The following is a 26137-nucleotide window of genomic DNA, read 5'->3' as shown; positions in this document are numbered from 1 at the left end:
TATAGATATCGTTAATTTATTCTAGAATTATTAAATCTACTTTTATATACTTTCTATATTTTATCTTTTTTTTAATTAGATAGCGATTAAACTCTAAATTAAAATAAATATTTAAAAGAGAAAAGTTTATAAGTACTTAATTATATAATTTTATTTCTCTTACGCTTTTTATAATTATTAGAATAATTAATAATATATAATTATATCTTATAATTATATTTATAATAATTAATTAATTTAGTAATTAAAGATAAATATATTTTCTTCTTTACTTTAAACGGCTTAGCTAAGATAATCGCGAGATTTAAATTCTTTTCTATAATGTAATTTGTTTTCTATATATTATATAAAGGTAGATATCTATTTAAATAGAGATTATTAGAGCTAATTATAAAGCGTAGTAATAAAAGATTTACTCTTAAACTAACGAATTAGAAAGATTTTTATTATCTTATATAATGCTTTAAAAACGAACTTTTAAATATAATAGTGCTTTAATAAATCTTAATTAAGTATAATCTAATAAATTAAGCGTTAAAAGAGAAATTTTAAGATTATAAAATTAGTTAATTTTTAATAGCGATAAATCTCGTATAAAGCTTAAGTTATAGCTTATATTAATTATATATAATAAATATAACGATAATTAGAAGAATATATTATCTAGTTTTTATTAATATCTTAATACTATTAAAGTAGAAGTAGTATTTATTAAAGCGATAACGATAGCGATTAAAGCGGCGATAATATCTAATAAAGATTTTACTTTAACGCTACGTCTAGTACTTTAGAATAGTATTAATTTTTTTAAAGACTTATTAATAATAGATTAAGTATATATAAGTTAAGCTCTTCGCGCGATTTATTTATATATTAGCTTAAAGTTATTAAAAGATAAAGAATAAATATATAGCTTAATAGCTATATTATACTTTTAATATTACTATAATAATATTAAATTACTTAAATAGAAGTTTAATATATAAAGAAGATAGTCTGATAATAAGAAGGGTTAATATAAAAAAGAAAGTCTTAAAGAGGAAGAAGGGGGAAGGAAAGCTTAGATATCTGTCGCGCGTATTAAATTTTTAGATTACTTTATATTATCTAGCTTAAATTAAATATTAATAAAGCGCTTTCTCTTTAATTTTAAAGATTTAAATTTAAGCGAATTATATTTATTAAATATTATTATCTAGTATAATCTTAGCTACTTTTATAATAATTATAATTATTATTATAATTTATATAAATTAAAAGATAAAAGATTTAAGAGAGCGAGCTAGTAAGTAATTATCTTTATCTAATTTAGCTAGCGTTAAACTATTATAACTTATTAAAATTTTCGCGTATTTCATTTTTACTTTCTTATTTTTAAGTCTTACTATCTTTATAAAAATAATTATTTTTTAAATTAAACTCTATAATAACACACTTATAATAGTATATAATATATATTCTCTTTATTTCTAATATCGGTACTTGCTAGAATTAACGCACTTTTTAGTAAAATAAGCTTTAATTAAAATTAAGAATAACTTAGTATTTATAGATATTCGTATAAGCCCTTTAATTCTTTTATATATATCTATTAATTTATCTTTTTATAGTAATTAAAGTAGAAGAGATTAAGTCTAATAATTTATTATAATAAGTATTAAATATTAATAATAATAGCGATATTAAAGAGTCTCAACGTAGGTTAATTAAACGATAATTAAATTTTTAATTAAAATAAAAAGTAAAGAATAAGTTTAATTAAAATAAAAATATTAAGAGATCGCGATAGCGAATAGATATATTTATATCTAAGAAGAAACTAGTTAAAAAAGTAAAGAAAGTCGATATCTTAGCTATTAACTACGCTATAATTATTAAAAAGTATAAAATTAAATATATTAATATATCGTTATTATAATAGAAATAAGCTTTTAAGTAAATTAGATAAGATATAATAGATAAGTAATAAGTAATCTCTAGTTCTAGTTATCGTTCTAGTAGACTTATATTTTAATAATATTATATAAGAAAAACACGCGAGCGTAATTGCGAAGAAGTCTAAAATTTTACTTATTACGTAAATTATTATATATATAAATAAAGACGAGAGTTCGAATTAAAAGAAAATAAATAATATTAAAGCTAAATAAGATATAAGTATTAAGAATAATCTTACTATACGCGCTAATAATTAAATAGATCTTATTTTTTAAGCTACTCGAGAGTGTAATATAAAACTTAACGATAAGCGCTATTATAGTTTAGATATAATAATATTAACGCGCTAATTAATAAGTATTAAGCTATTATAGAAATCTTAAAATATTAAATATAATTACGTCTAGAAGATAAAATTATAAATCTTTATTTATATATAATTAATCTAATGTATAGTAATGAAAAGTCTACTACAAAAGTTACGCTATTTAAATTAATATTTTAACTTTAGCTACTACTATCGCTATTATATAAGTAATATAAAACTATCTTTTATTTAAATATATTTAATTCTTAATTCTAATTATCATTATAAGTATTATTAATTTATTCTAGAATTATTAAATATACTTTTATATACTTTCTATATCTAATCTTTTTTTTATATATTACGAGAAGATAGCTTAAAGGAATATAACTTATCATATTAAGCTATGATACTTTCGAGAGAATACTAAGAAATATATTAATTTTCCTAGATCGGCGATTTAATAGAAAGGCTATAATTATAATACATATAATTTTATACTAGATAGCGATATCGAAAATACGTAATAAACGTATAAAATTATCGTCGATAGCTTTAATTACGAAGTGTTAACGAATTTCATATAACTAATACTAGAGAAAGATAAGCTTTTCTTATTATTAATAGATATAACTCGCTTTCTTTTATATATATAGAGTAATAAAATATAATCGCATTTAATTTTATATCTTATTAATTTAGCGTAGCTATTAATTAGAATGATAATTAGAATATTTACTTCTAAATATAGAAATCTCAACCGAAATATCTTATACATATATTATTTCATGATATAATACTACAGATATATCATACCGTAAAATATCCCGCTAAGATTTCATACTATACTAGGTATGGAATCATATAAATCTTAATAACTCATATTATATTAGAGTATAATATGGTAGGTTAATATTTCATATTATATCATACCTTTTCGGCCAGTAGCTAAGATAAGAATCACGGTTAAAAACCTTCTAAAAAGAGTAACTATCTTATATTAGAAGCTCGAGTCAGCGATTAGCTTTCTCTCTTTCGCTATTAAAGTCATAATTCCAAAAAGAGCATTCTTAAAGCGACTTTTTAATATCCTTCGAAGGCTTACGGTAATTATACGAATTATAGACGATATAAGAGTAGACTTATTATAGTAGAATATCTTCTTAAAGTACTAGAATAGCGTCGCCTTAATATACTACGTTAATAGTCGAGTCACATAGCATATATAGATTAATGCGTCTAGAATATTCGATATAGAAGATTATATTCTCGACTATTCTAATTATATTCAATCGATTTAGCTTAAAAACGTTTTTAATATTAAAATAGCTATACGTTACCGTTTTAAAAATATATAATTTAAAGAAATAAAGGCTATCTATTACGCGATAAAGCTATAATTATATTAATTATAAGAATCTCGCTTAATTCTCTACTGCGATAACGACGTATACGTTAATAAATTACGTAAATCCTTTATATACGAGTTAGCTATAGTTCTATTACGCGATATAACTATACTAATAACTACTTATAATATTATAATAATATTTATTTAAATATCTACGAAGGCTAATTAGCTAGTCGATAATCTATTATATTTTTAATATCGAAAAATCGCTAATATATATCTATAGCTGAAAGGTCTTATATCTTCGCTAAAATAGGGCGGGATTTATTAGAATATTAATATAATTAGATTATACTATTTTAAGAGACTATACGACTTCTCTAATAGAGGCTTACTATTAAAATTAGAAAGATATATATAACTTTAATAAGATTTTATACGATTTATTACGCACTTATAGAGATTTAACCTCTTTTTTTAATAATTATAAATACTCTTATAAGCTAAATTGCTAATCTAAATACTCGCCGCGTTAAGTCGAAGTCTATAAAAATATATCTTATTAACCTTAGATTAGTCTATATAGATATAGAATTCGATAATCTCTTAATATTTTATTATTCTTAATTATAACGTATTATTATAAGTAGTTAACGTTTTTATAGCGAAGCTAATATAAAAGAAAGATATTTAATTATTAAGAATTTATTACTTTAAATTCTTTCTTATTTTAATAAATTAACCTATGCTAGAGCGACTCTATATATATTCTTTTATCTCGCCTTCGCGGTATTTCTATATATAAATAAATTTATTTATAATAAGTGAGATCTTTAATAGAAGGACTTCGATAAATAATTCTTTATATATCGCTCGATAAAGCTATTCGATAATTATCTAAAACTTACACTTTTAGTATTTAAAATAGATCTATTTCGCTATAGAATTATACTTACGATAGTCGCGTTAGATAATAACGCATACGTAATTAAAGCCTTACATTATCTCTTTAAATAAGAAGTCTTATTTAATATACCGCTATTCTAGCTAAGGGGCTTCTTCTTTACTAAAGAGATCGTTACTAATAACCTTCGCGAGGTACTAACGTTATTTGATATTAAGGGTTATTATTTAGACTATTTCTTCTATAAAGAGGTTATAATATTAGCACGTAATATCGATCTTAGTAATAACGAGATCTAATTACTAGGCCGTTAGAAGTTAGATTTCTATCGCCTATATATAGTCACTCACCTAGTCTATATACTTAGAGCATCACTACGATATCAGCACCTTTTAGTCTATTCGCGCTAGTGCTATCGATCTCTATTACTTACTGCGGTAGATACTATTAGAAGTTCTCCTTAAGACCTTCACCCTCTTTAAATAACGTCTTAGATTTGAGAGTTTTCTAGCGCTAAGGAGCCTTTTTTAGATTATTTGCATATTTAAAAAGGTCTTAGCTACCCCAGTGTTAGATATATCCAATTATCTATCTACATATCTACTTATACATACGTTATTTTATATATAGCTTTACTATTTACGAGCATTAATCGCAATAGTAAGACTATGAGTTAAGTTAAGTTTATTATAAGACTATAACATTAATAGCTATTTAATCAGCCATTCGTATTAATACCCTTATTAATATCTCTATTAATACCCCGATAAGGGGTTGGAGATAAGTATTCAGAACGTGCTAAAAAAAACATTTTTTTTTCCTTTTTATATTTTTTTTTTTTTTTTTTTTTTTTTTTAAGCCCTTTTTTTTTTTCCCCCACCCACCCACACCTATATAGAGCCTTATTTCACTTCAAGGTATATCGCTTAGACATGGGAGTTTTCTAGCGCTAAAGGGCCTTTTTTGACCTATTTGCATAATTTAAAAAAGGGTTTCGTCCCTCGTTGTTGTTAATTCCCTATTTTTTTTTTTTATTTTTTTTTTTGTTTTTTTGTTTTGTGGGTTGCCCCTTTTTTTTGGGGGACTAAGGAGGGATCAGGAGATCTGTTGACATATAAAAACATACAAATTTAAATGATAGTTGCGGCCATGATCATTCAAATCATGCGACATGTGCTAAGCGACGCAGAGATTTGTGCATATGCTACTTAAATCTGGGACGCGCATCGGAATTTCCCACCTATAGTATAACAGATAAATAAGATCTATTTTCTATATATATATATTTAGAAGTGACACCGGCTGCAATCTAAAGGTATAGGTATATCTGCCCTGCGGGCTGCAACTCATCTTTACGTCACTGACCTTGCAATACGGTGCGTCGTCTTCAACTAAACAAGAGCCGACATGGTCAAGTCAGGCTGAGCCTGTAGCTACCATCAGCGTTACTAAGATCATATCGTATCTTGAAAATCTTTATAATCTCTTTGGAACTTCAGACATGACAAATAGCAAGTGACAATATCGTCCGAAACGATGATTATAATCACCTCAAATCGAGCGCCTTTTCATCTACTCGCAAAGTGTCCACGTCTATAACTGCAATCAATCTTTACTTCAAGCTACTTTCCATTCTTGAAAAGTTAATGTTGTTGGACAACATTGCGAAATTTCTTGCTACCGTCTGTGCCTTGTCACTGCGCAGTCATTGTTTCCAAACTTGCTTCATCCCGTGGGTATCAGGCATTTGCTATTCTGAAAAGGTCCTGCACATTATACTACTACAACATGTCCTTTTACAATCGAGGTCCGATAAGAAGGCCAGCGGTACTTGATGGCGCAGGAATCATCAAAGGAGTGGAGTCTTTCCCTGCGCATTTCATCTCAATGCGAGACCCGAAGAACCCACATCTGCGCACGGTCGCTGAGGTTCCTATGGCAATCCGTCAGAGGCCTGGAGTGAGCCGGTCGATAGGACGATCTGTGGGAAAGCTTCGATAAGGATCATTTATGTTGCTCATATTGCCTCAATGTAATCCCCACAGTCCTGAGAATTCCTTCCTGACTACCCATTTTTACGACATCATGGCTTGGAACTGAATCGTGATTGGACCTTTCATTGCAAATGTGTTGCAGATTGTTGATATCTCCTCTTATGTGTTGCGGCTGGACACTCAGCTTATCGGAACACGACGATTTCCTGGAATGACCTGTGTGGGGCACTTTTTTGCGGTTTGTTCCAGATCATTTTCCTTGTTCAAAGTTCCAATTCTCTTCATCTCATTAAGCACCTTTCACCATCTTTTCCTTCCTACGTGGTAGCAAAAGCTGCAGGCTTCTGAAGTGCTCTATCGTAGTCTCATCAGCGCCCAAGACCGCAGTAACTGATATCACAAGCGCTCCGGAGACCTGCCATGATGGTACTCATGAATGACTTCCGCTTTGGGGCCCTCATCCTCAATGTCTGTATATCGCTGAACCCCTGGATGGTAGCTTCTGCTTCGACACTGTCCGTCCAAGTTGCTAGTACTGCCTTCACCCTGATCTCTTCAACTACTGGACTTACCAACGCATCAGTCTCTGCCTCTCGAACGGCCACCTCGCTCGACACCACCAGCAGCCTAGCTTTGAACACGACTTCAGGTGCAATAACAGCCTCGAAGTCCATCACGTTACCCTGGATATCATCGCCTGGGCCTGCCAATGCTACCGCTATCGTTTCGACAACTACAACCACGACCCGGTTTGTCTCTGCCAATTCCACGGCAGCGTCGTTGACCTCCAGGAACTCCTCATCCACGGCAACGTCGTCGACCTCCAAGGGCCCCTCATCCACGGCAGCGTCGTTGACCTCCAGGAACTCCTCATCCACGGCAACGTCGTCGACCTCCAAGGGCCCCTCATCCTCGGTGACTGAGTCTAGCATAGCTCCGTCCTCGACCAGACGCAAGAACCCTACATCCTCCGCGACTGAGTCCAGGATAGCCAAGTCCAAGGACCCCGTACCCTCGGCGACTGAGCCTAGCATAGCCAAATCCAAGGGCCACTTACCTTCGGCGACCAAGCCTAGCATAGCTACATTTGCACCTGGCGCGCCGCCAGCCAATGATCATATTGCCAAACTCGCCGAGATCATCGTTCCTTCAGTGGTAGGCGGAGCAGGAATGGGAGTGGCACTGAGGCAGTTTCTTGGAGAGCTGGCGAAGAAGAAACCTGGCGAGAGTGCTGCCAGCATAGCGCGTTCTCTTAAAAGGGCCCAACGGGTCGAATTTTTGGATAAGCTTTCGAGGCAGCAAAGAGATTGGGATTTGTTCTGCGAGAGGAGAATTTTGATGGAACAGGGTAGAAACCCTGGCATACTGACCACAGAGCAGGTGAACAGCATCCGCGCCGTTGAAGAGAGTGGGGAGAGTATCTGGAGTAGTGAGGTAGGGTCGACTGCTATGTTTTGGAATGAGAAGTCTGCTAACCAGTCACAGGGCATTCCTTCTCTACCCCATCCCTGTATTGGGATTCCATTTTGTATAGATTGGCCAGGCTCGCCTCCCGGATCAGATCCGCCCTCAGGACCTGAGGCACCGTCGGATCCAAATCCGCCACCGGGACAAAATCCTCCGTCACAACCAAATCCGCCATCAGATCCAAACCCGCCTTTAGACCCAAACCCACCGTCAGATCCAAACCCACCGTCAGATCCAAACCCACCGTCAGATCCAATCCCACCGTCAGATCCAAATCCGCCACCGGGACAAAATCCTCCGTCGATACCAAATCCGCCTTCAGATCCAAACCCACCTTCCGGTCCCAACACGCCTGCCGCACCGGATCCGCCACCAGGACCTGACCCGCCACCAGGACCTGACCCGCCTCCTCCAGCGACCGAAGAATCAATCAGACTTGCTAACGAGTTACCACCACTTCCAAAAGCGTTACATCTGCAAGGTCGATTTGACCACTTGGACCTTGTCCGCCTGGTCCCTGGGAGATATCGAACGTTGCCGCTTGACGCCAAGATAGTCTACGTCACCAAATACGGCGAGGATGTTTGGAGCCAGCGACTTCGATACTTCAAGGACGCCGAGGCGGCAGCTGTAGGTCTTCAAAACCAGCCGTTGACCGATTGGAACTTCGATCACAACGGTGATCTTGTCGACTATCGAGGAACGCCGACTAGAGAGCTCAGAAAGGGGAAGCTTCCAAAGGGGGTGGATCGAGAGAAATTCCGGTCGGACGTGCGTCGCGTGGGAGAAGAAATTGATAGGCTCCAAGATATGGAAGATGTGGAACGAGAACGGGTTTCGAACGCGAACCCGCCGGCCCCACCCCAGGGCCCGCCCCCTGAACCACCGCCTTATGCACCAATACCCGCACCCTCACCCGCACCCTCACCCTCACCCATACCCACACCCACACCTCCACCTCCACCTCCACCTCCACCTCCACCACCACCAGAGCCTACGCCTTCACCGCCACAGCCTCCGCCCGCACCCCCGGAGACTACGCCTCTACCTCCTGCTGAACACCACCATCATCATTCATATCCTCATCCCCATCACCATCCCCATCGTCCCCAGCTGCCTCACCACAAGACGAAAGACTAGAAATGTAATGTTTTGGCATTTGGGCAACTGGCCCCTTGAGGCTTGGCAGTACGGTGATGAGAGGCGTTCAAAGCGGCGGAAGCTGCAAAATTTATGTTACTGTTCAGGAGGAAACGTTTCGGAATTGTGAAGCAGAGTTTGTGAAATGATGCTTTTTGTTCGGGGCTCCCCTTTTCAACATCCTGGGCCATCTTGATTTCAGTCCAGTCTTGGCTTTCAGGAACAGAAGAGCACTTCACTATTAAACGACATTTTTAGTGTCTCGATCTCGACCTCGAGAATGGTGGGATTGGATCGAGCGTGGCCCCCTCAGGCGCGTAATGTGGTTTGGTGGTATTGTTCGGTCGGTTAGTATGCAGCAGCACCGAAACGAATGTCTTGTCAGCAACTCGCGTCAATGAATTTGTTTAAGTCCATTGCGATGTGATGCATCTATCGCAGGCACATTTTCAGCGGGGCGGCAAGCTTTTCCTTAGAGTGCTGCATAACCATAGATTTGTCAATTCCCCTTTAGATGTAGTTCGGCCGTCGTGTACTTTCAGCTGGTTGTTATTGCAGCAGGATCAGTATGAGGGCGTCATTACCATTGACCAAGCTCAGAATATCTTCGGCCGATGATGACATTGAGTAAATAAAGACTCCAGATCTTCATAGTCTTTGAACTGATTTCTGGGATGACAGCTGTGCTTGTCGCCAATTTCTGAGTCCAACAAGCAAGCTACGCAGGAACCCAGAGCCACTTTGAAGCGTAGGTTGAACTCTATAGTGGCCTCGCACCAGTGGAGTGGAGATGAAGTCTATCTAGGTCGGAGATGCTGAACGTCATATTGGGGATCAACAACCGGAATCGATGCATTCTTGAGGCAACAGTTCATTATGAGATGTTAAAAGACGTTAACGAACATAGTAGAAACCGAACAACGCCGTCTAGGAAGGCTATTCACCAAAAAGAAAGCTCCAAAAATGTCATGTAACACCTGCGATGGATTTGAGGAAGAGCTGTCAGAAATGGTAGAATGACAAGGGCACTTTACCATTCTTTACTTTAATATGTTATCATAGGCCACTATCTTAAGGCAAGGTTGGTAGAGAATGATGAAGTTTGGACATCAAGACGGCGGAAAGGATGGCCCCGAGTGGCTCGTATAGACCTAGCCCTAAGATCGACGCTACTCTAGCTTCGGTAATTGAGATGGTTATTTCCGTCGTTTTTCGATGACGTTTGGCAATCTGGAAACCCCGCCAATAATTGTTTGGGATTGAACGGCGTTCGAACGGAGACAAATCCATGATATATAAGCCATTCCCCACCCTTCTTCAACCGTTAATCTCATTGAAACCCCGGTTCACACTCAGAGCAATTACAGTACCGCACAGATACAAATCCATCATGGAAGCACAACAAGGACACAGCAAGGCCTGCTGCAATGTCCCTCCCGCCGTCTCCAAGGGCTACAAGGAGAAGGGCAAATACATCGACCTCAACGGCATGCAGTGCTACGCCACCGGCCCCTCCAACGCCTCCTCCGCCATCTTCATCATCTACGACATCTTCGGCTTCTCCCCCCAAGCCATCCAAGGCGCCGACATCCTCGCCCACGCCGACTCCGGCCACCAATACCAAGTCTTCATGCCCGACTTCTTCCTCGGCGAACCCCTCCCGCACAGCGACTTCCCGCCCGACACGGACGAGAAGAAGAAGAAGGTTGGAGATTTCTTCGCGGGCCCCGCGAGCCCGCCGGATACGGCGAAGAAGGTGCCCGGGTTGCTGCGGGAGATTGAGAAGCAGGCGACGGGGATCAAGAAGTGGGGCAGTTTGGGCATGTGCTGGGGCGGGAAGGTGAGATGCTTCCGTGGTGTTCCTGTCCTTGGTCTTTGAACGTGGATGACTGATCTTGTGCGACAGATCGTCTCCCTGACCGCTCAACCCGGCACCTCCTTCTCCGCCGTCGCCGAAGTTCACCCCGCAATGGTCGACCCGGCCGACGCCAAGGGCATCAAGGTTCCCCTCTGCATGCTCGCATCCGGCGACGAAGACGCGAATGCGGTCAAGGAGTTTGGGAAGACGTTGAGTGTGGAGAACCACATTGAGACCTTTAGCGACCAGATCCACGGATGGATGGCCGCTCGAGGCGACCTCGAGGATGAAAAGGTCAAGAAGGAGTATGAGCGTGGTTATCAAGTGCTGCTCGACTTTTACCACCAGCATCTGTGAGTATGTGGAAGGTTCGTGAGTGTGTTGAGTCCGTTCTACGGGTGTGGCGGATATACCGGAGAGTTGACCTGACTTTGGTACAGTGATGGATTTACGACGGGAAAAGCTAGGCTCTGAAAATGTGATGGTGGGCAGGGACAGGCATCTGCAAGCCATTCGAACTAGCTATGTACATACATGAGGAGATTAATTCACTCATTTGATGATTCAATGCTTGTCTAGTAAGCTTTGACATTGACCTGATGTTTCAAACGTATACTGCTATTATTCTACCAAGCACTGATGTGATAGGTTCCCTTTCAATGGAATCATCAACTGATGTGTCGCGTTGGTAATGATTGGGAAATTACGATGATTACCATGCATGACGGGCTGTGCATATACTTTTGGACCACGAGAGCAAGGTTTCTGGCTCTTTGACTTGAGGATCCGCAAGCTAGAGGTGACCCTTGTATACGGGGAGGAGTAGCAGTTGCACAGCATGGGGAGAGGACAATGGGCGTAGATCGGATTTTCATTTTCTATCTGTCCACGTGCAATTTGCCATCTTGATCCTCCTCAACCCACCATCCAGTCCGGATGCAGATCAAGTCATGCCAAGCAATGAGCATCAGCAGCAGCAGCACCGCCACCGTCTACCTCGTAGTGTACCCGCCATCAATGACGATATCAGCCCCCGTCGTGTACGAACTGGCGTCGCTCGCCAAGTAAACATAGGCGCCCTTGAGCTCCTTGGCCTTGGCGTCGCGGCCGAGCGGGATCATGTCATGCCACATCTGCTGGACCTTCTGGTCGACAAAGTCGGAGAGGCCCGTGTCGATGTAGCCGGGGGAGATGCAGTTGACGCGGGCGAAGTCGCGCCACTCGTTCGCCAGGGACTTGGTCAGGTGGATGCAGCCGGCCTTGGCGACGTTGTAGGACGTCTGCTCCTGCGGGTAGTTGGCGATGTGGCCGGACATGCTGGCGGTGATGACGAGGGAGCCCGTCTTGCGCTCGCGGAAGTGCAGGCCGACGGCGCGGGCGCAGTTGAAGGTGCCCGTCAGGTCCGTCGTGATGACCTCGTTCCACGCCTCGACGCTCGAGTCCAGGATGCCGGCGTCGGCCGTCCGGCCCGCGTTGGCGATGAAGACGTCGATGCGCCCGAAGTCGGCGATGACGCTGCTGATCAGCTTCTCCACGTCGGCGTAGGAGCCCACGTCGCACTTGTAGGCTTTGGCCTTGGCGCCGTACTTCTCCTCGAGCTCCTTGGCGTTCTTGATCCCGCCTTCGGCCCGGGAGGAGTAGGTGATGGCGACGTCGGCGCCCATTTCGGCGCACCCGCGCGCGGCTTCGGTGCCGATGCCGGTGGGGCCCGAGGCGCCGGTGACGACGACGACTTTGCCTTTGAGGCTGAAGAGCTCCTTGAGGGAGTCGGATTTGGGGGGTTCGATGGGCATGATGGCGGTTGTCAATCAGTTGACTTGCTTTGATGAGGTCGTGAGGTTTAAGGCTGGAGTTTGAATCCTTGGGAGCGAGGGAGAGAGAGAGAGAGGGAAATGGGAGGTTGCAAAGTTGATGTTTGAGAGGTTAGGAAGAGTAGTTGTAGGAGTGAGAGATTTTAAGTCGGAATGGAATTGTTGTTGTTGGAGGAAAGTCAATACCCCACCAAAAGAACCGGAGTTTGAATGGAGGGGTAAAAATAAAAAGGCATAGTCCACTTCCGAAAGGCGGTATTTTGTCTTTTTTTTTTCTGACTAAGGTCTTGGGTAATGATGACGAATCGGTTGGCGGCGGAATGTACGATTTATGTCTCCGACATCATTGATCCGACTGCTGCAGAGAGCTCAATTGAAAACCAAGCACAAAAGCACATCTGATCATTAAGTGGACCTTGCATCAAGCTTCATGTCGCGCACCGTTCGATCTTTTTCGCACAAAGTACCTACTTATCAATTGGTCGCCTGGACGCCTGTCAGGGTATCATCGGAGCCTTGAACTACCCAAACATGGATTCCACGACTCCCAAGAAAATCAGAAGCGAAATAGAGACTCAAGGACGTGATCAAAACGACTCAGGCTTAACACCTCGTCTTCAAACCGTCTCAATGTATCTTTTGAATTCCCTGCGTTGTTGTGTCAGCACTTGTGCAAGCCTCTTGCATGCTACACTCACCAATCAGTGACGGCTTCGTCCCATAGCCTGATCTCATGTTCTCTCGTGCCTCCAAAGTGCTCCACAAACTCATCCCCAAAGACTTCCCTGGCCACACTCTCCCGCCTCATCATCTGCACCGTAGCCTCCTTCAATCCTTTTGCAAGGCGCACCCCTTGATCTGATGCACCTCCAACATTCTGCCCCTTGCCCAGAGGCGGCACTTTGATCTCCAGCTTCTTCTCCACGCCGCGCCAACCGAGGGCGAGAATGGCTGCCAGCACGAGGAAGGGATTGGCGTCCGCGCCGGCAACACGTACTTCGAACCTCGTAGCCTTTGCACTTGCGGTCGGTGGCGCTATCAGTCGTATTGAAGCAGCTCGATGCTCCAGTCCCCACGATACGGTCACAGGGGCCCAGAAGTTCTCGACGAGTCGCTTGTAAGAGTTGATGGTAGGCGCAACAATAGGCATGACATCTGGTAATCCATCTAATAGACCAGCTAGGAAGTGACGTCCCATATCAGAGAGGTATTCAAGGTCCTGATATGGAGGGTGGGGATCCTTCGACCCGCGATAGAACATGTTCTTGCCTGAATTGTCAACGATCGACAGGTGCATATGGCCAGAATTGCCAGGAAGGCCTTCTCGGGGTTTGGCCATGAAGCAGGGGGTGATACCAAATTTACTGCCCAAGGATTTGACGACGTATCTGAATGGTTCTCAGCAGTGCGGGAATGTGGAGGGCCTCGGGGCATCACCGACTTGAACAGCCCAGCTTTATCCGCCATCTGCTTGACCTCCCCAAATTCGAGGGCCTGGAATAATCATGAGCTCGGGGTCTATGGTGAATAGAAGGCTTCCATACTGCTTCAAAGACCCCAGGACCACTTTCAGTATGCCAGCCTTCAATCCCGCACCCGAATTTCTCGCAAGCGTCGTAGATGCCATAGTAGTACTCTTGATTATGGACTGGCCTCGTCAGGCTGTAGCCAAACATGCCTTCTGTGAGAGGTGGAAGCGCGTTGTGCGAGTTCTCCTGAAGGAACTTTGCGGTAGATGACGAGTTGCGTTCTTTGGGATCTATCGCGTTGTTGACAGGCGCTCTGAACTGGAAGAACTCGTACTCAGCTATCGGGTGCCAGGTCAGCGGAGTCCGGCAGCACAAAGTCAGGACTTCCCGTGCACAATGATCTCCGTAGTGGGTCCAGATCTCTCACCTCCAGCCATCGCCCCCAGGCCTTGCTTTTCCAACTTCTCGACCGCGGTCTTGAGCAGACCTCTCGGACAGGCACTGATTGGACCTCGATGGTCCGGATCGAGGAAGCTGACGAGGAAGAAGGGCACATCATCCTCCCAAGGTATTCTCCTGAAGCTGCTCAAGTCCGGCACGGCAATGATGTCGTGGTACCCATTTTCGGCATTGCTGATCTTCAATTCCTTGAAGTATGTCTGATCGTGCATGTCCCAGCCGAAAATGACGGAGCAGAAGCCGAAGCCATCTTTTGCGATCCCCAGGAACTTCTTCTTGGACATGAGCTTGCCGCGGAGGACGCCATCGATGTCGATGCCGGCGACTTTGACCTTGGTGTCATTCCTCAGGACATGCTCCAGCGAATCGTATGTGACCTCGGTGCCTCCCCCGCTGTCTCCCATCTGGATGTCGAGCCGAAGTGATTTGCTTCGAAAGTCAAAGCGTCGAGAGAAGTAAAAGGCGGGCACCAATTGGTACGAGACTGGGCGCCAAGTCTGTCCCCAGATCGGCGCTAGCAGCCCTATCATCTCACATGTGACCTTTCATTTGCGCATATTTTTGGGATGTCGACCAAGACAGATTGCGCTCTACATGTCATAGGATATTTGAGTCAAAAGGTATAAGTGCATAGAAAACGTTTCCTTGCAGGTAACACATATGACAATATCTAGGGAAACCTTGTGATGATTGTCACCCTTTTTTGGGGACCGCGCCTGAACTGTATGATTATCACTGGGGCTTTCACCATCTATACATGACTCTTGCTTCAATCTCCCATGATACCCAAAGTCGTCATTCTCTCGTAGCTTATTCCTCTCAATCAGAGCGGGATTCCAGCCTGACCTTCATGTGAGCTGAGCTGGAACCTAATACTTTACAGCAACTAATGAATCCCAGGAGGTGCTGAAAGGAAAGTGCAGCCAGGGAATAGATCTGACTGGGTAATTTGGCGCTGGGCTCAGTTCATCCTGTTGTCAGAGCAGGATTTATTTGGGCAGCACCACACTTCGGCTGACCAAATCAATCCATGAGCATCTCGTCGGGATGGATCCGATGATACATGACCTTAGACTTCAGTGTTCTGATTTGGATCTCCGCTTGCCTTCTCTCGGCATCCTCATATTGGTGGACGAGTTGTCTTGAAAAGGCAAATCAAATTTCTGGTTTCTTTCGACCTTATACGCAGTACCACTCCGTTCTTCGTTAGTCGGGAGAGCATCGTCAATTACTTTCAGCCTTGAGTTCCCCTCTCCTTCATAAATCATGTGCATCAAGTCTGCCGTTCCATGACGTACCAGGCTCTCGCGCTGGCGTAATCCGTTATGCTTTCGGTAACGTGGCCTGGCAGGCTGTGTGCTTTCTGCCCTCGAAGATGCCCACAGTACAAATTATGGTCACTTCTCCTGAAAGAGCCAGTGTTTCTGCAAGTTCGGATTCGTTTGCGATGATGAGTGGATGCCGCTGCATGGGTAGATCCCACGACACTGGTTTGCCGAATCAGAATGCAATTGTCTATCGCTCATCTGTTTGTTGTTGAGTCCAGAATTTCGTACCGGCAAAAGAGCCGCTCTGCTGGTAATTTCAAGATTAAATGCCTTAGCGCAGCGTTATCCCCTCCACGGTCTCTCAAACATCGATCTCCCTTCCAAAGACAGACAGGACTACCAACTGTAGTCTGAGTACTTTCACGATAGCGCTAGGGATGGCGTATCTGGCGCTTCTGCAGTGGTTCAGCTCATAGCAACTGCCTACGATATCAGCAAGTTCGTACGCAGCCTTCACGATGCACGAAGAGAATTACTTGAGATTGCTGACTCTCGACCAGGTACAGCAAAACATGGCAGAAGTCCAGGCCTTCGTTCATCAACAGACTTCTTGTGCACTTTTACCCAATTCGCAGCGCATCAGCAGCGCAATGAAAGTCTGCGAAAGCAGATTTGGAGTGCTTGCAAAGTTAGTGGACGTGTTCACAATCTCCTTGAACTACCAAAGCCTCATGCAAAGGAGATTGGCGGCCATGAAACTTTTGACGGAGAAGGATCAGATTCGGAAATTCCAGATTCAGCTCAGAGAGTCTACGTGGGATTTGCTGACCGCTCCCATGATCAATTCAAACAATCTTGAGTAAGTATCCAGAAGCTTACGTAGGTGAAGAGTACTAAAAGTCATGAGTGTACATCAAGTCCAAACCACTTGCGCCAGTCTCACAAAGGATTCTGCTGCTTGCACAGCATAGTTGCCGGTCACAGAATTGGAGCAGGACATCAAGTCCCACGTTGATGTTTTGGGTCAAACAAGGAATCTACAGTCTACCATTCGAAAGACTGTGGTACCCCAGCGGCATCACATCCGCCTCTGGTGGAATTCAAAGGAGCTAGTTCTTTCACAGTCAAACACAAAAAGAGTGAAGTATGATAACAAGCTATTTTGTGCAATATCATTGTTGACGCTAAGTCAAAAATCACTGGCAATTCTTAGGATCGTCGGAGTTCCCCTGTATATGAGGATAGTATCTCTTCTATCAGACCATCTTTCCTGAAAGACGCTTTGAAGCTACGGGCGCCAGATTCTTTCGGCCGAGTCTCAAGGTCCATAAGAACATATCCTGTGATGAGCTCTTTATCGCTAGTTCTATTACAAGCAGAGGACATGTGTAGAAACGGCGTCATTCAAAGACTACAAACCGCATTCACCAATGGACAACTATCGCCGTTCCCAGTAGATCAATATGAATTCACCCTCTTTCATGTCAGACTATAACATGCTTCATACTACCGGGTCAAATGGGAGCTACTCCTACGTAGGTCGCCGCGGGGTGCACAGGCCCGATTTGTGCTCTTGGCTGCTTCAATAAGGCCGAGAATCTGAGCCCACCATCTTATGGCCCAATATGTAAGTAGCCTTTCAGATCCGAATGTGAACTCGCTATATCGGTCAATAGCAAACCATTCAGAGTAGTGGGGTTCCACACATCGAGGTGTGACAGCGCAGGAACTACGAAGCGAAAGATTTACACCTTAGAATGCTCCTACAATTTGCAGATGATGACGACTTGGCTTTCTGCCCCGTGTTTGATTACCACGAAGGATCGCTGGAAGGCGCGAAGTACATGTGGTCGCAGTACGCCCAGTATTATAAGAATAACAAGATAAATCCGTGCTAGGCCAATTCGCCAGAACGGGAGCCGTTTCTTCGAACACTGCTACGCCACGGATTGAATCTCCATGCACCCTTGTGGGCCACAGCTGTCGCTCATTCGGACCATGACCAAGAAACCTATCCACGGGCTCTCTCAAGTAATAGAACACTCCTGGACGAGCTCTTCGCGAATACCAAGGCTCCATATGATGCCAGAACGGTGGGCGAAAAGTGGCTGCAGATCCTAGCGAGCGAAAGGTGCGATATCCTAGTATACCTCCGGGTTAAGAAAATAGAATATGCCGCACAAAAGCAACTTACTTACCCCTGTTCATCTTCGATGTTGTATGACATACTACGCTGGCTTCGCTTTGACCTGGTTCGGATTTTGAGTGTATCTTGGGATTGGTTGATCGATCTTGCTTTTCCTTCTCCGTTTCGCAACGAGTTTCACGATTGGCTTAACGCGATCTGTTACTGGCGACTTTCTTCGAGCTTTCAAAAACACTGCTGCTCCTTTCCATTATATGCGAATTTACCAGCAACACAAATGCGCGCGATATAATAGCGTCAAAATTCGGCTTATCAATCGTTGAGGCGTCCTTACTGAGGGTGTCAAACCTGGACGTCACAACATAATGAACCACGAGACAGGATCAAGTATAGTATTTTGGACTAGATGTTTTACGTGTTTCAAGCGCAAGTGGTTTTAATTCCCGGCTCTAACCCAAAGGTCATACTTTTGTGTCTGGTAGAAAATGCCAGGCACTCAACAAGTTGCACGGACCTATGACCGAGATGAAACACGGCCACGCCCAAAGCGGGAGTGGCACTCGACAATTTCCCACGACCATCAAGGTCGTCCCTTTCAAGGCATACGGAAAGGAGATGACAGTGCTAAGCTACCGCGATTCTCGTGGTAGGTCTACTCCACCACCACCAATACTAAGGACGATTTCATCGGCATAGCCACTTTCCTAGGCGAGTTGGAACTTGCAGATTACGAAGCTACTTTCGCTATCTACGCTCCTCTTCCCTCCCCACATTCATGCATAGCGCACCAGAAGCTGCAACTCCAACACCGCCAGAAACGCAGCTTCCTCGTTGACCAATTCCCCACCGTTGCGTTGATACCCGAGAGCCACGGCCGCGAGCTGCACCTTTGCGGCTTCATCAATGTCATCGACAGCCCTTAATGGAAGTCCGAAGGACGCGGTCCATTGTTTGCATCTTTTGACGGTAGCCGTCCAAATCTGGCCGTCGTGGAGCCTGATCACAATGCCGCAAATGTGGGCATCGTTGAGCAGATCAGAATGAGTTTGACCAGACAGCGGCAGCCGCATAACCCGGTTCTGGAGCTGAAGGCGTTGTGGATGCAGTCGGGAGGGTATGATTGGGATTTGTGCGATGCTGAGGCGTTGGAGAAGCTTTCTGCGTCTCCGGAAGCGAGATCGATTTACATGTCCTCTGGAAACTGGCTCTCAGTGGAGGACAATTTTGTCGTCCAGTCGTCTGAACATGACTCCGGGCTACGTGCGATTCAAGTTACCTCTGAAGCTCCCGAATGGACACCAGCTAACATGATTTATCACATCTACACCATTTTTCCGGACACATAAATCTCGAAATTCAGCCTTGAAGAACCCGCTTGCCCCTTCACGGCAGCAACAGTCTCTCAACTCCCCACCCCAATCCCAAGCATCTCCTTTTAGTCCTTCAGCCCACTGCCTCATATCGGCTCCTGTGTCTCCCATCACCAAACGCATGGCCCTCATAATACCGGCTACCTGTATCCAGGAATCAAAAAGCGCCGATACCCTTGACACGGCATGGAAGCAGCCGGAGCAGCGTATGCGAAAAGTATCAAGCATGATTCTATTTCTATCTCAAATTGATCTTCCCCCCCTTTCCATGACGAATGCCACTAGTAATTGTGTAGCGAGCCGTCTTCATATTATTGCAAGTCCAAGCTCAAGCCGCAAAGCTGACTCTCGCACGAAGATTGTGGCGGGAGATAGGCATGAGTTAGGGAATATCTCTGGAATTTACTGGCTGTTGCCGCCCCTGCATGGCTATGGAGTTGAGAACATCGAAGCCCGTAGGGAAAAAAATAGCGAACGATGGATAAGCATGACGATGTAGTGGGCACGTCAGATGGAGTCTCGTGACTGCTAGCTAATCTTGCTAATCCTGTTCTATTGGTCAAAGAGTATCCAGTGTGTTTGTGTAACGACACCCCGAGCCTCGTCCGCTAGAAAGACGGCGCCATACGGCGGACTCCAATTAAGAACGTGGCACAATGACACGAGAAGCTCGTGAGGTGATTATAGAGAAATATTTCAGAGATGGAACTTGGTCCACGGTATCTGCTTCAGGCAACTTTATTGAAAAGCACCTGGGGTTTCTAAGTGCTCAAGGTGTCAACCAACCCGAGGTCCATTGACACAACGTTCTCAGGGATCGCCACGAATGGTCAAGACCTTGTTCTTTTACACCAGACAGTAAGGTTCAAAACCCCCCGCGAATTCTCTGTCTGCGCAAGTCCTCCGCCGAGGGCAACGTCATCATGACTCACGTCGGTCCTCGTGTATCACTGTATGCTCGTACATCGGGCAAGCTTTGTAGTTCAGTCTGGTTCTCACCTCGAACAGCAGGACCACGCTGCCTTTCTGGGTACCCCGAAGCCAGATTTTTCGATGACTGACCGAACCAGGAGAGGGATGACGGGTCACGTCTGTTGAGTAAGCGATGCAAAAAGCTATAAGTGGAGGCATGGAAAATCCGGGCTTTAGCAAAGAATTGCGGCAGTGCTGGCATAGAGGCCGCGATGGTGCCAAGGTTCATCTCGACGATACTTGTGGTGTCAGTACCCTTGGATGGAACAGCCAGGAAGGGTGACTCACGCGAATTCAGTCGTTAATGCAGCGGAATCTTGGTCATTGAGATGCAAAGTCGCATAAATAAGTTTTGCGACGTTTGCAAGACTTGCGCTATTCGAAGGAGGTTAGCCAAAGACCCCAATGGTCTAGTAGTATGAGCAGGGGTGGATACATAAGACCGCACAGGAAGACGGCTATAAGGCCAAGTTTCTTGGTACGTTTAACATTAAGTCGTCCGACTATTCCAATAGGCAAAGCGAGAACATAAAAATCGGCCACGACATTGATCACGGTAACTATAACGGTAGTAATGTCACCGTTGGCACAGATTGCGATGTCCAGACTCTGTGGCGTGTTGCATTCAATTATGCTGGCGGTTTGGAATGCCCAATAAGTTGCCGTATATAAGATGCAGAAGAGCATGCCGGAATGGACCCAGTACCTGAACCATTAAGTAGTGTATTGAATATGTAGTTGTTACATGAAGATATTTTGAAGCTATACATAATTGTCATTTTATAAAAAAGCGGCAGAACTTCGGTTTCGGGTTTTGTATTTGCGGGCTCGATTTCTTCTCTAGACCTAGATTAACTACAGTTTTGATGCCAAGACGGCCGGAATTACACTAATCCCCTCCTACTAGCGTGGCCCTCCCAGGAAAGGGATAGCATCGCTTTCTTGACGAATATATCTTTGGTGTTCATTTCATTGATAAGGCTTACCTGGCTAGCAGGGTAGGCCGCCACCGCTACGAAAAGCAGGCCCAGGTACCAAGGAAACCCCTCTTTTCGTGTGGGAGTGATTCGGAGCCTAGCAGCCAATGGCTGGCTGCAGATTCTTGCCTTGCAAGCGAAGGTCACGAGTCTTGGCCTTAAGCGCAAGACCGATGCAACTGACTTGTACACCATACCTTTCTATGATTATGACATCGAACACATGCTTCTTTTGAGGTTGGGACCACGTCTCACAGTGTCTTGGGACTGGTGGGTCAGTCCAAAACCCTTCACATTTCTATGGCCATAACTCCGCCTGGCAGATTGGCTGCTCATCACGGAGGCTTGGAAGAAGGCTTGGCCCATCAGAGGTACCTTATATGGTCTCAACTCTATCAACATTATGGAGATGCAAGATTGCGCCAATGCGCGTGCTGTCAAGCGCGTGACAGAAGAGGCTCGGAAAACGGCCCGGGCGCAAAGATACAAAAGGCCTCATAAGGTTTCAGTAGCTTGGGCTATTTGGCTAATCGCGAAACCATCTTACCTAGCTACCTCTAAATTCATATATCAATTCATAAAAACGTATTCGGTAGATCGATAGAGTATGAAGATCTATATAAAAGTTCTAGACGTTGGAAGAAAAGAAAATCAAAATCACTGGCCCGGATATTGTCACGGTTTTGAGGAACACAGACCGATTAATCGACGACGCAAGTGTGATAGCGTGAGATTCTAAGTCAGTATCATTTTTATTTGCCAACATGTACTCTGTGCGAAACAGAGTAAATGCAAGGTACTAGTACCAATCCACCCCAATCAGCTACAAGATTAGACCTATCAATGTCGAGTGATTAGGTATCGAAACCCCTACTGAGGTAGACAAGAAGACAAAAATACAAAGCTAGGTGCAAAGCGCCGCTTGGGAAACATAGCGTAAAGCTTCTTCATTGAAAGTCTTGGTGATGATTTCTCCACGTCTTCTTCCAAACCCTGATGTACTGCGAGCGCTTCTTTTTACGAGCCACTCTGCGACGTCATGAGTGCACTCGATGATTGGTTGCTGCAGGATGCCTCGGCCACAGGTGGGGCAGGGCGCTCGGATGCCAAAACATGTTTCTCAAATAGCCAAGTCATACTCTCAACGAGCGAATATCTCATCTACTTATATAACAAATGCTGCTCTTTACTTCAATCCCATTTAACTCTGCGCCAACTGTTATCGAGAGCCCGAAGCCTTGCCAATGCCTACTGCAATTAACGTTGAAGCAGAAGTCTTTATCCCTGGCCAACTCTCCTATTTACCAAAACGGCGAGATGACGAGCCCTGTTCGCTTTCGGGTTCTGAAATCCCCGATGGCTGCTCTGACCATCCTGTCGTGATTCTCTCCACTGACCAGCGCGAAAGAAAGGCTGTTGTGCTCATTGTAAGTCTCCAATGATTCAGTTGGAAGCACTATGTTCTCAGTGCATACTAATTGTGATAGCTCACCTCTTTCGGTGGCAAGAGTCTTAACGAACACTCTTCCATACCGCGTATCCGTGCCTCTCACCTTCCAATACACCCATCTCCTGTCCACCCTGACAACGGCATCCTGCTTTTTCTTGACCAGGATATCGAACTTCGTAAAATGAGCTATGTCAACACCGAGTCCCCCCGTCAGATCGAATGGGCGCTGCTGCAGCGCCACTACCGAGAGCAAAGGACGGGTGAACGGTTCAGACTCAGGCCAGACTCATTTGCAAAATTGCTCGAGTACATTGGTTCAGAGGCCCCGTTGGGACGCGGAACATCAGTTGCGCCCCAAAGCCCCCTCCATCCATCCACCACCTATTCGCCCGGGTGGGATCTTCTAGAGTCCATGAAAGCAAACAGCCTCGCCCAATACGGCTCCATCAACCGACCGACCGTGCCACCGCGCCGAATTTCAGAGCCCGCGAGATACTTGGTCCGAGCACCGACGGCCACCTCGACCCTGCAAGCCGTGGCTCGCTCGCGCGAGGGGTGCAGCAGCGGAAGTGGACCGATACCTTGCCCAAAGGCGTGAAGCGCGGAGGCATGAGACCCGCGCGATCTTACCTACGCACCGCCCCTCCCCCCGATCGGACAGCTCTTACGATCCGATGTCGATTTTGCGGAAACTTTTCGTAGCCGTATTGGTAGCTGTCGGACTTTTTTTCGCCATAGCCTGGTGGCGCAAATGACGGTTCGAAAGTGAAGTTCTCTCTTGGGCCTTCCTCAATCAGAGAAATGGCGCTTTGGAGGAGTGTGACTCTTGTCAGATGGTCTTCCCGCTCGATTGGAAACGAGATGGGCATAGTTGTGCAGGGAGAGCTCATGGACGCTTGTCAAATTCTATCTTTGCTGAGCTTTGGATGACATGTGATCACGATCTATAGCCGTGGATTTGCCATATTAGAGCGGCCATTTGCCACATCTGGTCTGAAATGTGGATCGCCATGAGCGTATCATACTGGCAATTCGTCACCTTTCGAAAGCTTTTGGACGCGATGTTGCGGTACCGGATATGGTTTTGGGAAGGGAGTATGGACATCCTGACTAGAACCTTGACAATTCCAAACGACGCAGATAGAACTAATAGTCACAAATGAAACAACAGGAAAATGGCCGCTCAGAATATCTCTTCATGCTTCAACAGGTAGAGCATCAACAGTATGTCTATAATCCTGAGCATGCCTGTTCATGACCCTGAAATCAAACAGACGTACAAGCATTCCAACATTAGTCCACCACAACGACCAGTCGTCCTAAAAGCCCAACGCGCACAAGCTCGTAAGCAAGAGTGATCAATCTCATCCAAATTACCACAACAACCTGTCCATCTACCTCTATCGCCCCGCAACCACCGCCCTACTTGCTCCCCCCCATATACCCCATCGATAGCGTCTCCGTCCACCCCTTCTGCTTCTTCTGCGCATTCAACTTCTCCAACTCCTTCGGGTCCAATCCCGGGTCCCCCCTCTCGGCGCGGTTGACCCCCTCTTTGCTCGTCATGTCTCCGACCCCACCTAGCAGACCACCGCTTGAGAATTGGCCGCCGACACCTTCGGCGATGCCGCCTTGGATGGCTTGGACGTTCTTGTCACCGGTGACGTCGGTGTTGAGCTTCTCTGTTGGGAGAAGAGGGGTTAGCGGGGTTAGCGGGGTGGGTGGAGAGGGGAAGGAGGGAAAGAGGAGGGAAAGAGGGGGTGAGGAGGGAGAGGAGAAGAGAGATGAAGAGAAGGTAATCCTACCTTTGGCGGTGTAGCTAGTCTTGTTCTCGCCCCAGTAGCCAAGGACCTTATCTTCTATCCATGGCATGTATTCGGTGTAGGCTTCATTGTACTTCTTCTTGGTCCACTCCGTCATGGTTGCGGTTGGTACTGTTGAAGATGATGGTAAAGTACTGATGTTTTGTCAACTTGATGGTAGATAATCTGGCGAGTCGCACGAAATGTTGAGTGGTGAGGGAGAGTGTGTTGTTGTTGTGGATAAGAAGAGGGAGAGATCGTGACCATGACGCGTGAGGAGAATTAGCGTGAAAATGACGTATCATCTGCCACGCGATCTGGCTTGCAGGGATCACATCAGGATTCGGGAGCGCGGCTGATCGACGCGTCTAGATTTGTTGGCTGGCACGTGACTCCGCCCTGGTGTCCTCCTTGGCGCTGTGGTTGTCGAAGAACGTACCCAAAGTATCACGTTATGAAATGATGGCGTTGGCCCTCTTTGGAGACCCATTTTCACACCGTTCCAAGATCAAGGTAAGATAATGGAAACAAGAAGATGAAGGTGAAAGCATAAGGCCTCGAACATATACCTATACTTAACACTCAATGGTTGAGGCGCTATCATGCTGATTAGGGCAAGAAGATGAAGGCCGAGAATATGCAACAGCGGGCATTGAATGAATCCGAGAAATCAAAAGGCTCTGAGCATCCATCAGCTACGCTAGCCCGTCGTAACCTGAACTAGCTTGTTGAATATGTATGAAGTCTAGCGGCGTTTACTTCGTTTAATAGCGGCGAAGTAAGCAACCACGAATGAATAAAGGTGCATAAAGTGACCTCCTTTGAGACAGCGAAGCTCGCACTTCAGATATACTGGCATCTTCGAATAGTAAGTCCATGAAGCATCTCATAGCTTTTTGTCAGTGAATAACATAGCCCTCATTTATGATCATGGACACATCTGACTTTCTTCACCGAACAGGGAGATCGGTGTCAGCTGAAACCACCAAGTTCTTAAGGCTAAAAATACGAAACTTCTTGTTTGAATCGGACTAGGTGGCCTGTGGTGCATATCATGCTATGCTTAGACTACACTCAGCCACATCCAAGAGCTTGGGTACGGTATGAACAAGCTCTAAAGCCACGATCTCGCCATTTCCCGCCCAGTAAGAAGCTTCTTCACCTCTTGCTTCTCTCTAACCATGGAAGTGACCCCCACCCAAGGGAGCAAGTATAACCGAGTCGGCTGACGTTCCGGATCGTTGCTGCGGTAGGCAGGTGTGGGGTGAGACTGGAAGTGCCTACTGTTCCTGTACACTCTTATCGTGCATGCATGTGTCACGGGAAAGCGTGCCTTATCGCAAACCGTTGCGCCAAAAGCGCCAAAAGAGCGTGGACCCCTGCCTGAACAGCAAGAATCCCCTAAAGCACACTAAATCCGTAACAATTGCACACTTCGAAAAATGGCGCATGTC

General features: G+C 44.6%; 8 protein-coding genes across 8 annotated transcripts; 4 read left to right on the top strand and 4 right to left on the bottom strand.

Moving 5' to 3' along the window:
- Positions 1-6288: 6288 nt before the first annotated feature.
- Positions 6289-9101, top strand: HO173_002020 (uncharacterized protein; the record flags this gene model as incomplete). Its single annotated transcript, XM_037303956.1, has 3 exons — positions 6289-6445; positions 6898-7928; positions 7980-9101. The coding sequence occupies 3 exons, from the start codon at positions 6289-6291 to the stop codon at positions 9099-9101; spliced, it is 2310 nt and encodes a 769-aa protein (XP_037168751.1).
- Positions 9102-10491: 1390 nt separating this feature from the next.
- HO173_002019 (uncharacterized protein) lies at positions 10492-11316 on the top strand (the record flags this gene model as incomplete). The annotated part of the gene is made up of 2 exons (XM_037303955.1): positions 10492-10941; positions 11008-11316. The coding sequence occupies 2 exons, from the start codon at positions 10492-10494 to the stop codon at positions 11314-11316; spliced, it is 759 nt and encodes a 252-aa protein (XP_037168750.1).
- A 635-nt stretch (positions 11317-11951) lies between these two features.
- On the bottom strand, positions 11952-12752 carry HO173_002018 (uncharacterized protein; the record flags this gene model as incomplete). The annotated part of the gene is made up of 1 exon (XM_037303954.1): positions 11952-12752. The coding sequence occupies one exon, from the start codon at positions 12750-12752 to the stop codon at positions 11952-11954; it is 801 nt and encodes a 266-aa protein (XP_037168749.1).
- Positions 12753-13387: 635 nt separating this feature from the next.
- On the bottom strand, positions 13388-15102 carry HO173_002017 (uncharacterized protein; the record flags this gene model as incomplete). Its single annotated transcript, XM_037303953.1, has 5 exons — positions 13388-13418; positions 13469-14158; positions 14212-14264; positions 14315-14577; positions 14667-15102. The coding sequence occupies 5 exons, from the start codon at positions 15100-15102 to the stop codon at positions 13388-13390; spliced, it is 1473 nt and encodes a 490-aa protein (XP_037168748.1).
- A 353-nt stretch (positions 15103-15455) lies between these two features.
- On the top strand, positions 15456-16829 carry HO173_002016 (uncharacterized protein; the record flags this gene model as incomplete). Its single annotated transcript, XM_037303952.1, has 3 exons — positions 15456-15550; positions 16396-16468; positions 16527-16829. 3 exons carry the CDS (start codon positions 15456-15458, stop codon positions 16827-16829), a joined length of 471 nt encoding a protein of 156 aa, XP_037168747.1.
- A 3581-nt stretch (positions 16830-20410) lies between these two features.
- HO173_002015 (uncharacterized protein) lies at positions 20411-21141 on the bottom strand (the record flags this gene model as incomplete). The annotated part of the gene is made up of 3 exons (XM_037303951.1): positions 20411-20693; positions 20743-20829; positions 20891-21141. 3 exons carry the CDS (start codon positions 21139-21141, stop codon positions 20411-20413), a joined length of 621 nt encoding a protein of 206 aa, XP_037168746.1.
- A 1534-nt stretch (positions 21142-22675) lies between these two features.
- On the top strand, positions 22676-23479 carry HO173_002014 (uncharacterized protein; the record flags this gene model as incomplete). Its single annotated transcript, XM_037303950.1, has 2 exons — positions 22676-22858; positions 22919-23479. The coding sequence occupies 2 exons, from the start codon at positions 22676-22678 to the stop codon at positions 23477-23479; spliced, it is 744 nt and encodes a 247-aa protein (XP_037168745.1).
- An 824-nt stretch (positions 23480-24303) lies between these two features.
- HO173_002013 (uncharacterized protein) lies at positions 24304-24801 on the bottom strand (the record flags this gene model as incomplete). Its single annotated transcript, XM_037303949.1, has 2 exons — positions 24304-24563; positions 24687-24801. The coding sequence occupies 2 exons, from the start codon at positions 24799-24801 to the stop codon at positions 24304-24306; spliced, it is 375 nt and encodes a 124-aa protein (XP_037168744.1).
- Positions 24802-26137: the final 1336 nt, after the last annotated feature.

Source organism: Letharia columbiana (genome assembly GCF_014066305.1).
Source record: "Letharia columbiana isolate WasteWater2 chromosome Unknown Sc0000004_s0, whole genome shotgun sequence".
Classification (NCBI taxonomy): domain Eukaryota; kingdom Fungi; phylum Ascomycota; class Lecanoromycetes; order Lecanorales; family Parmeliaceae; genus Letharia; species Letharia columbiana.
This window is presented reverse-complemented; position numbering and strand designations above follow the sequence as displayed.